The sequence below is a fragment of the Lagenorhynchus albirostris genome, chromosome 6 (genome assembly GCF_949774975.1).
Source record: "Lagenorhynchus albirostris chromosome 6, mLagAlb1.1, whole genome shotgun sequence".
Taxonomy (NCBI): domain Eukaryota; kingdom Metazoa; phylum Chordata; class Mammalia; order Artiodactyla; family Delphinidae; genus Lagenorhynchus; species Lagenorhynchus albirostris.
The window spans coordinates 7,076,079-7,087,287 of record NC_083100.1 but is presented as its reverse complement, the minus strand read 5'-3'; the positions used below and the strand labels follow the sequence as shown (position 1 = coordinate 7,087,287).

General features: G+C 50.8%; 1 protein-coding gene across 1 annotated transcript; it reads left to right on the top strand.

Moving 5' to 3' along the window:
• The first annotated feature begins 419 nt into the window (after positions 1-419).
• On the top strand, positions 420-2,813 carry NEU2 (neuraminidase 2). Its single transcript, XM_060151224.1, is given in 2 exon segments — positions 420-620; positions 1,875-2,813. Coding segments are annotated over 2 exon segments (1,140 nt in total).
• Positions 2,814-11,209: the final 8,396 nt, after the last annotated feature.

Below are 11,209 nucleotides of genomic sequence, written 5' to 3'. Positions count from 1 at the left end.
TGACAGTTGGACAGCTGCAAAACGTCACTCGGCAAGCCCTCCCACCCCACCCGGGGCTCGGTGTTTGGTTGATGGGTTTGCCAAAAACAGTTGCAGGTTATCACAAATCCGTTATAAGGAGGTTTGTCAACTTGTAAGAAAAATACAACACAAAACACTCTTTTCCAAATACCCGCTCCTAACGTCTCAGGGACAGAGGTGTTGCCAAACTCCGTGGGAGGCACGTGAGGGTCGGTAAACAGGGGCTTGGAGTGCAATAAAGGGGTATGAACCCTGTGTGGGAGGAGGACAGGCCACCCAGCATCAGTCAGCTTACCTGTGAGGTGAGCTCCACCTGCCCCGGAGGGCGGCTCTGGCCCCATCTCAGGACGTGACTGCAGGGGACTCATCTCCTCTTCCCGCGCCCTCCTTCAAGCCCCATGGCGTCCTGCCCCATCCTGCAGAGGGAGAGAGTGTTCCAGTTGGGAGCCCATGCCTACAGGATCCCCGCTCTGCTCTACCTGCCTCAGCAGAAGACCCTGCTGGCCTTTGCAGAAGAGCGGACACGCAAGAAGGATGAGCACGCGAAGCTAATTGTCCCGCGCAAGGGAAGCTACAACGCGTCCACCCACCAGGTCCGGGTAAGGCAGGAAGTGGCTGTGATTGCTCTGCTGGGAATACGGAGACCAGCTCATCCTTACATGGCTGAGGTCTGGGGGACAGAGGGACCCAGGGAACCATCGAGGATGGGACAGAGAAAGTATCCCCAAGTGATCGCCCGGATCTCACATGGGTTCTCCCTGAACAAGTCCGGTTCGCCTGGCTGCATCTGTTTTATTACAAGTCAGTCAGGGAAACTGATTTTTGAAAGGTTTCCCTACATCCTTGAGAACCTGAGGGAGGACTAGTTCAGCATCACATAACTGGGAGGGAGTTGATCCTTTGAGTAAAATTAACCTGGGGTGGGTTGTTGGGGTGATGGCTTGCGTCCTGAAGTTCCAGCATGTAGATCGAGTAATTCTGATGAACACCCAAGGCTGGCTTTTCACATATGAAGGGTTTAATATCATTATTATCTTTACTTTGTGGTGATTATGTCCTTGTAGTTGTTTAGAGCATGGGTTTGAAGCAGATGGACCTGGGTTCAAAGTCCTGGTTCTACCGCTTACCAGAAGTACGGCCTTGGGCAGCTCATCTACCTTATCTAAGCCTCTCGCTCTATAGATGTAAGATGGAGATCGTAATACCTGTCCCCCAGGAGCTAGAGGTTAGGGTTAGATGAGACTATGGACATTAGACTCTTGGCACGGTGTCTGTCCTGAGAAACACTCACTGGGGGATAGCTATTAATGAATAGGGATAGACAGCAGAGCTGCAGCATCTATGACATACGCCCGGGGACTATGGAAGCTCACTGTGAGTCCTAGCATCATGGTGCTGCCCCCTCCTAGGCTACATTAATAGAGGTTGGTGTATAGAAGGTGGGAGGCGATTGTCATATTCTATCACACACAGGCAGAATATTGTAGTTATTACCAGGGCTTTACTTTTCAAGAATGGGAAGCTGGACTGAGCTGGTAAGTTGAAGGAGCTGGGATGGAGCTGCGGACGGCTGGTGCCTGAATCCTCTTTGTACTTGAGATGTAGTACATCATAGGCGCCCTGGATGTATGTTGGTGGGATTGGGTAGGGTTGGGCTGTCTCGGAGGGAGTGAAGCGGAGCCCTGGGTCCCACTCTGGGAGGTGTTGTGAGGGTGAATGAGCGCTGGACCAAGGGCTCTCCTCCATGACCCTTGATCCTAACCCCATGAGACACACCGCCCCCCAGAGTGCAGCCTCTGTCACTGTCACTGGCCGTTTCCAAGCTGTGCTTCTCCTTCTCTCCTCACTTGCAGTGGCATGCACAGGAGGTGGTGGCCCAAGCCCAGATGGAGGGCCACCGCTCCATGAACCCAAGCCCCCTGTACGACGAGAAGACAGGGACCGTTTTCCTCTTCTTCATTGCCGTCCTTGGGCAGGTGTCCGAGCACCACCAGCTCCACACCAGGGTCAACGTGACACGGCTGTGCCAGGTCACCAGCACCGACCACAGGAGGTCCTGGAGCCCCGTCAGGGACATCACGGACTCTGTCATTGGCCCGGCCCACAAGGACGGGGCCACTTTCGCGGTGGGCCCGGGACACTGTCTGCAGCTGCACAACCCGACGCAGAGCCTGGTCCTGCCAGCCTACGCTTACGGCACCCGTCCCTCCCTGCAGGCGCCTACCCCTTCCGCCTTCTGCCTGGTCAGCCACAACCACGGGAACACGTGGGCGAGAGGGAAATTCGTGGCCCGGGACACCCTGGAGTGCCAGGCGGCCCAAGTTGGGGATGCAAAACGGAGGCTTGTGTACCTGAACGCGAGAAGCCCCCTCCGAGCCAGGGTCCAGGTCCAGAGCGCCAACGACGGGCTCGATTTCGGGGAGACTCAGCCAGTGCAGAAGCTCGTGGAGCCTCCCCACGGCTGCCAAGGGAGCATCATTGGCTTCCCCAGCCCCCGTGCGGGATCAGAATCCCCAGACCGGTGACCGCTCTACACGCACCCGACTGACCCACGGGGGAGAGCCAACCTGGGCGTGTACCTCAACTGACAGCCCCCTGCACCCTAGGCCTGGTTGGAGCCCCCCCTGCAGACCCCGGGCAGCTGCGCTTACTCAGACCTCCAGAGAATGGGCGCCGGCCCCAATGGGTCACCCCAGTTTGGGTGTCTGTACGAATCGGATGATTACGAGGAGATCGTCTTCGTCATGTTCACCCTGAAACAGGTCTTCCCAGCTGAATTTTTGCTGCAGTGAGCCCGCTGTGTACTGCCCAAGAGGGCTCTCCCCACTGAGAGGCTGGCCGTTTCCTTCCTCCCAGTGCCCTCTGGACCTGGGAGGCTGCCTCTCTGTTCCCTTTGTCGAAGGTGTGCAAGTGCGAGTCTGTCTCTGGGCTCCTTTCCGCCTGCGCTGTCTCAGCCTTCCCAGAGGATTCTATTTGCAGCCCAGAAACTGAAGGAACCTGGCCTCCTGGAGCCCCTTGGTTCAGCCTGTCTGCTCCCCCCAGCCCAGGTTTTCTGCAGGTCTTGATAAGTTAACTAGTCCAGCCCGCTTCCTCTTAGCAAATGCTCATCGGGTTCCTGGGCAAAGGCTGGGACAAAGCTGTAAATTAGCAAAGATGTGTGCGTATGTTTGTGTGCGTGTGCGTATGTTTGTGTGTGAGTGCGTATGTTTGTGTGCATATGCGTATGTTTGTGTGTGTGCGTATGTTTGTGTGTGTGTGCGTGTGTGTGTGCGTACGTTTGTGTGTGTGTGCGTACGTTTGTGTGTGTATGTTTGTAAGTGTGCGTATGTTTGTGTGCGTGTGCGTACGTTTGTGTGTATATGCTTGTAAGTGTGTGTATGTTTGTGTGCGTGTGCATATGTTTGTGTGTATATGTTTGTAAGTGTGCATACGTTTGTGTGTGTGCATATGTTTGTGCGTGTGCATATGTCTGTGTGCATGTGCATATGTTTGTGTGCGCGTGTGTCTGTCTGTCCATGTCTCTGTGCGTGTCCTCAATGCTTTAGAGCAGGTAGCATGGGCAACAGCACTGCAGGGGGGTAAGGCAGAGTCTAGGAAAAGTAAGCTGGCTTAGGTTGTTGTGTTAGTTTCCCAGGGCTGCTGTAACAAAGTACCACCCATTTAGTGGCTTAAAACAACAGAAATTTACTCTCTCACAGTTCTGGACGCTAGAAGTCCAAAATCAAGGTGTTCAAAGGACTGTGCTCCCTCCCGAGGCTCTAGGGGAGAGTGCTTCCTGGCCTCTTCCAGATTCTGGTGGCCCCAGGCCTCCCCTGGCTCGTGGCTGCATCACTTTCATGTCTGCCTCCGTCTTCTCACGGCTTTCTCTTCCTCCCTCCCTGCTTCCTCTTCTGTATCTTTTAAGGACACTTGTCATTGGATTTAGTGCCCACCTGGATAATCCAGGGTGATCTAGGATAATCCTTCACTTAATTACATCAGCAAAGACTCTTTTCCAAATTATGTCACATTCACAGGCTCTGGGCTTAGGACATGGATATATCTTTGGGGGCCACCACTCTACCCACTACAGTCATCATAAGTTATTCTTCTATAGGTGATGTGGCTAAAGGTAGGAACGAAATTCCAATGAATCAGGTAATTCAGAAGAATGGAGAGGGAGGGAGGGGGTGGGCTGTTGGATGTGTGCTTGGGGCGCAGAGCTGCTCTGGGGCACCCAGTCTTTGGGGGTGACATGTAGGTCACCATGTGGAGGCTAAGAGGGGAGGGGGTTCTGGGTTGTATAGTCCTTGCCGTGGAGAAAGAGCGGGAGAAGGCTACTTCCAGGTTGTCCTGAGGTGACAACCTGAGACAGGGCCCCTCCTGTGTGGAGGAGACTGACTCTTGTCTGACCTCCGGGGTCTTCAGGGGCCTTTGTTGCTTGTCCTTGTGGTAGAGTGGACTTGCGCTCCGCCCCCATCAGAGCTCCTCTAATCAGCTCTTTTATTGATGAGAGCAGTCTAACGGTTTGATGACGGGGGATCAGTGACAGCGGCTGTGGGTTCTTACGGCTGAGCCGTGTCTCCGTGACGCCAGGCAGTGGTTAGATGGATTGTTTGCAGTGTGGGGAGCTGGAGATGTGGCTTTAGTTCTGGATGTGGTTCCCGCACTGGCCTCCTAGTGCTGCTTCATTGCGTAGGATTTTAAGAAATCCAGCTGTAAGGATGAGGAATTAGGGCCTGGTCATTGCTGGGACGGAAAGTTAGGCCCCTCTGTTTGGGGGATGCCCTCCTGGTGGCTTCCAATCCCTACAAAGGGAGCTGTTAAGTGGGGGGCTGAGGCCAAATTAGGAGAGTGAGGAGAGGGCTTGCAACCCAGGGGCAGGGCACCCTCAAGAAGTTTGGGGGGTTGGGCAGCCCTATAGTGTAGTATCCCAACTGGGACGCTTTTGAGAGTGAAAGGATGATGCTATTAATAGTTATAGCAAGACAATGGGCATTAACCGGGACTGTACCAGGCACACCAGAGGTTTAAGAGGGAAAGACCCACTAAAAATTGTGCCGGGGTTGACCTCTGTTGATTATCCTGGAAGAGCCAATCAGCTGTTAAGGTCTTGAGATGAAGCAGGAATCAGATAAGGCATCTGTCTACTGCCAAGCAAAGCAACACTCTCTTAAACTCTCTCCTTTCACAGAGGTCAGTGGGTCTCAAATCCAACTGCTTATTAGAATTCCCTGGGGAGGGACTTCCCTGGTGGTCCGGTGGGAAAGAATCCTCCTTCCAATGCAGGGGACGCTTGTTCCATCCCTGGTCAGGGAACGAAGATCCCACATGCTGGGGGGCAACTAAGCCTGCGCACCAGAACTATGGAGCTCGTGCGCCTCAACAAGAGAGCCCGCATGCCGCAACTACTGAGCCCATGCACTCAGGGACCCACGTGCCACAACTAGAGAGAGAAAAACCTGCAGGCCACAACTAGAGAGAAGCCCACGTGCCTCAGTGAAAGATCCCGTGTACCACAACTAAGACCCGACACACACAAAAAAAACAAAAAAAAGGAAAATAAATAAAATATTTTTTAAAAAGAACAGAAATCAGTGATGTTGAAATTTTTTTTAAAAATTCCCTGGGGAGCTCTTAAATTATGCTGGTGCCCAAACATAGGTATTTTTTCAAAAGCTCCTCAAGTTATTCCAGTGAACATAAAGATCAAGAAGCATTGGCACATGCAGAGCAACTAAGCCTGTGCACCACAACTACTGAGCCTGCACTCTAGAGCCCGTAGGCCACAACTACTGAGCTTGCGTGCCTCAACTACTGAAGCCCACATGCCTAGAGTCCGTGCTCCACACCAAGAGAAGCCACTGCAATGAGAAGCCCATGCACCACAATGAAGAGTAGCCCCCACTCATCACAACTATAGAAAGCACACATGCAGCCACGAAGACCCAATGTGGCCCAAAATAAATAAATAAAATAAATAAATTTATTTTTTAAAAAAAGCACTGGCACAAATAATCTCTAAAGTTCCTTTTAGTTCTAAATGTACATGAATGCCAAAGTCTTCTGATTTGAATGAAAAAACAAAAAAAGCAACAGTTAATTAGGTTAAAGCTGAGCTGACCTACTCATCAGAAGACACTATCAAGAGAGTGAAAAGAAAAGCCATAAATGGGATGAAGATATTTAGAATACATATATCTGACAAAGGACTTGTATCCAGAATATATAAAGAGCTCCTACAAATCAATAAGAAAAAGACAAGCCAGTAAAAATGGGCAAAAGGCTTAAACAGTCACTTCACAAAAGAGGATGTCCTCAAGGCAGCCAAACACATGTTCATCAGTGAAATGCAAATTAAAACCCTGAGATACTTATCACTAGAATGACTAAAATTAAAAGGATTGACAACAGCAAGTATTGGCAAGGATGTGAAGCAACCAGAACACTCATACATTTCTGGAGGAAGTGTAACTGGTACAACCACTTTGGAGAACTGTGTGGTAATACCTACTAAAACTGAATGTGAAATACTCCAGGACCCAGCAATTTCACTCTGAAGTATACTTCCAAGAGAAACGAATACATACAGCTGTGAAAGACACGTATACAAATGTTTTATAGCAGCTCCATTCATGAAAGTGTCAAACTGAAAACAACCCAAATGTCAGTAAAAAGTAGAATGGAGAGCTAAATTGGGGAATATTACACAACAATAAAGGAATGAACTGCTACACACAATAGCATAGATGATTTTCAGCCATTATGTTGAGTGAAAGAAGACAGACTTAAAAGAGTACACACTTTATGATTTTATTTATGTGAAATTCAAGAACAGGCAAAACCAATCTATGCCGTATAAATCAGGAGCGGCCAGCTCTATGGAGGAGAACTGTTCACTAAGAAGGGGCCAGGAGACTTCTGGGTGCTGGGGACATTCTCTTGTTTGATCTGGTGCTGGTTAGGTGGCTGATTCCGTATGTTAAAAACTCAACGATCTGTGAACACAAGATTTGTGTACCTCACTCTACGTGTGTTATACCTCAATACAAAAATAAACTTGGAACTGAATAGTGGATTTGGTAGTTAAACCTCCAAATCAATATATTGTATTGGGTTGTAAAACTTTGGAACTGAATATTTTTAATAAACTTTTGGAGAGGAATAATTTTAGTTTTATGGAAAAGTTGCAAAGGTAGTATGGAGTGTTCCCAAACACCCCACACCGAGTCTCCCCTGATGTTCACATCTTACATAACTGTGGTACAGTTGTCAAAACTGAGAGGTTAACATTGGTACATTACTATTAACTAAATTCTAGACTTTATTCAGATTTCACCAGTTTTTCCACCAATGTCCTTTTTCTGTTCTGGGATCCAATCAAGGATACATTTAGTGAAACTGAATTTTTACTGTAATTTGTGTCCTTAGAGCCACACACACACACACACACACACACACACAGATTGATACACAGTTCCAGCAGGCCTCTCCCCTCATAACTTCCCCTAAAAACCACTTGTCAAACAAATGAATAAACAAGCAAACACAAAGAATGTGTGCTTCAGGCCTGGACCGCTGGGGTGAAAATGTTGGAAATAGTTCAGACTCTGAAGGCTGGGGAAGATGGCCCCCAAATCAATTACATGGGTCCAGGCTGTGCCACGTTGTGGGTGAGGGCCTTGGCCACTTTTCAGCCCAGTGACCCTGCCTGGGTCGTCTGGGGCTAGTGCAGTGTGTTTGTGTGTTTGTGTGTGTGTGTGTGTGTGTGTGTGTGTGTGTGTACCCTTGTGCATGGCCATTGTACATCCACTGCCAGGCCCAAGCTGGAGGGAGGCTGGTGGAGCAGCCCTGTTCGGTGCTCTGCCTGGTGACCCCAGAAGCAGGGCACAGACACAGCAGGGAGCAGGGAAGCATGGTCTTGCCCGCACTCCCCTTAGCAAAGGCAGGGAGACCTGGGGCTCCAGGTTTGGAGAGCCCCCTTGGCCCCAGTTCTCACAGGTATTCATCTCAAAGCAGCTAGTGCCCACCTCAGGTCTGTGCAGCTCTCCTGTGTGGCCCCTCTGTCTGCACGCCACCTTCAACTGCAGCCTCCGGTATGGCCTTTTCAACTGTGATGGTCACAGGAGCCTCTCCACATTTATTTCTTGGTCTTCCAGGAACAGCGACTGTGGCCTGGACTCCTGGGGCCTGGGGGACCAGCTCTGGGAAGCCACTGAGGAAGGGATTCTGAGGCTGGGGAGCTGGTATGGCTGCTGACATACCTGCCACTGGGGAGGAGACGCCAAGGCCCTGACAAGGCCTGTTTGGCGGGCTGAGTAATGACCCCTAAAGTTGTCCATGTCCTGATGCTTAGAATCTGTGACAGTGGCTAAAGTTCCTTCTAGTTCTAAATGTACATGAATGCCACAGTCTTCTGATTTGAATGAAAAAACAAAAAAAGCAACAGTTAATTAGGTTAAAGCTGAGCTGACCTACTCATCAGAAGACACTATCAAGAGAGTGAAAAGAAAAGGGACTTTGCAGACGGGATTAAGTTGGGGATCTTGAGGTGGGGAGACCATCCTGAGTGAGCCGGGTGGGACATAGACGTGATCACACGTCCATAGCACAGGGAGGCAGGGGGAGAGTTGACTACGGACAGTGAGGACGTGACACTGAAACAAAGCGCTACACTGCTGGCTTCGAAGATGGAAGAAGCCACAAGCCAAGGACCACACACGCAGCTCTGGGGGCTGGAAAAGCAAGGAAGGACTCTGGAGGGGACGTGGCCCTGCTCATAACTTGATGTTAGCCCAGGGAAACTGATTTTAGATTTGTGGCCTTCAGAACTAGAGGAGAATGAGTGTGGTTTTAAGCCACCAAATGGGGGGCGGGTTTTGTTACAGTGACAATAAAAAGCCAGTACAACCCCGCTCTTCTTGCCTCAGCAACTGAGAAGGGGGTGCTTCCATGCTCAGCTCTGAGAGACAACACATCCCAGGACACCTCGAGGTTGCAGTGGCCAAAAAACATACAGCAAAAGAGAAGCTAGAAAAGGGATCATTTCTGTCATGTCTTCATTTAATTCCTCTCTTTGGTCAATCCTGACATCTGATGGCTTAAGGGAAGAGACAGAGGAGTTTTGACATCTATCACCCCTGTTGTCACAGCCTTTCCCGAGATTGCAGAACCCCCATCCATCCCAGGATCTTCATGATCTGGCAAGGACTCCATCCTCCAAACCCCCAACAGAGGGTAGATAGACTATGTCACCATGGCAAGCTTCCACTCCAGCCAGTCAGCCCACAGCAACCTGGGCCACGTCCCAAGAGTTACTCTCTGTGGGCAGGAGGGTAGCGCCCAGGCCTTCATGACCTCTTGAAAGCAAGGCCAAGCTCACCAGAATCCTAAGAATCCTCTGCCTGAACTAGCAGCCATCCTCCAACAACCAGCCCCACGTGAAGGAGCCGTGGAGTCCGACTGCATCCTGGGCCATCTCTGCAGCCCCTGCCTCTCTAACAGGGGCAGGATTCCTGAGGACCAGGGACCTCCTCAAAGGGGGAGGAGGCCACCAGATACCTTGCCGTCCAGAGACCAGAGCTCAGAAACACGATCAGCGCCAAGGAGTCAGAGCTCTTGTCACTATTAAGAAGCCCCAGGACAGCGTCATCATTTCCATCACGTCCCCATTTATTTGCCTCTTTGTACTGTCCAGACGCCTGAAGGTTCACGGGAAATGACAGTGGAGAATTGAGAGCTACATGCTACGGCCTCTCCTATGGCCACACACATTGCTGAGACTTTGCAGAACCCGTCCGCTAAGGACCCAGGGGCAGAGCAGGGTCAGCGACATGGCCAAGGCCACCTTTCCCATACCACCCGCTCCAGGTGCCAAGAGTTCAGTTTGCTTCCCTGGGATGGCTAAGGCCACCGATACACAATGGGGTATTGTGTCAGCCATGGGCCAGATGTTGTTCTGGGAGCTGGGGATTCAATGGTGACAAGACAGAGTCACTGTCCCCAAGAAACTTGGATGTCGTGGGATAAAGTGGATGACAGACACATAAGCAACTTAGAGGGAAATGCAACTCTGTACAGGTTAGTGATACAGAGAATGTAAACGTGGTCAGGAATGACAGGAGGTGACACTTGAGGGGAAACCCAGGAGAAACAACAACACACTTCAAGGAGCCACAGCTGTGGACCCAGGACCTCACCAGCGTCCAGCTGGCTGCCAGCCTCCGGGAACTTAGTCTCTGGCCTTTCCCCGGGGTTGCCTTTGGGGTCCACTTCATGGGTTTTCTGCTGCCCCACAGAGCAGAGGCTCCCACAGCATGGGCCCCAGAGCGGTAACATCACCTGTGGAGTTGTGAGAAATGCAAACTCTTAGGTCCTACTGAATCCGCCAGACCTTCTGAATCTGAAACCCTGGGGGCAGGGCCCAGCAAGCTGGGTTTTAACAAGCCCTCTGATGATTCCGATGCGTGCAAAAGTTTGAGAACGTGGAGGAACCCTGGTATAGAGCCCAGACTGCTCAGTACTTTATCTAAGATGCAGGAAGCTCCTCTCAGCTCTGCAAGACCTTCTTTGCTACCCTGGTGGTCTCACTGACACAGCTGGTGCTGGTGGGATTTAAGGCCTGGAGCCCAGATGACGGCGGTGAAGTGAGAGGTTGGCAAAGTTCTTCGTTGCCCAGGCTTTCTCTCTGCCTGCAGAGGAGAAGGTACGGCTGGGCACACCTGTCTAACTTGGTCAAAACAATGAGAAGAGGATGTTCTTTGGGCCTGGAACAAAGTCCATGGGGACTCAGTGAACCTTCTCTTCATGCCAGTGGGTTGCAGCCCACTCGTTTTCTGCTGATCTCTTACAGCTGTGCCCTCCCCTGTTAGCCGTGGTCCACCCCTGACCCTGGCTCAAGAAACCCCCTTCCGTAGCTTAAATATATGTTTCTAATTAGTATAACCTAACAGAAAGGCTGAATTTTTACAAGATTCTAAAGTCACGAAGCTGCACAGTTTCTGCAGCCTTTGTGTGCACGGGCCCTCCATCCGGAGGCCGCCGCCCTCCGCTCTTGGCAAGTCCAACACCTGCTTTTGTCCTTTTTACAAATGTACGTGCCAAGTGCAGGAAGATCATAGAACAGGTCAACCACTGGACAGCCTGTCTCATGACAGCAGACACTGTCTGAAATTTGTCAAGACCCAAAGTGAAAAAGCCACAAGAGTTG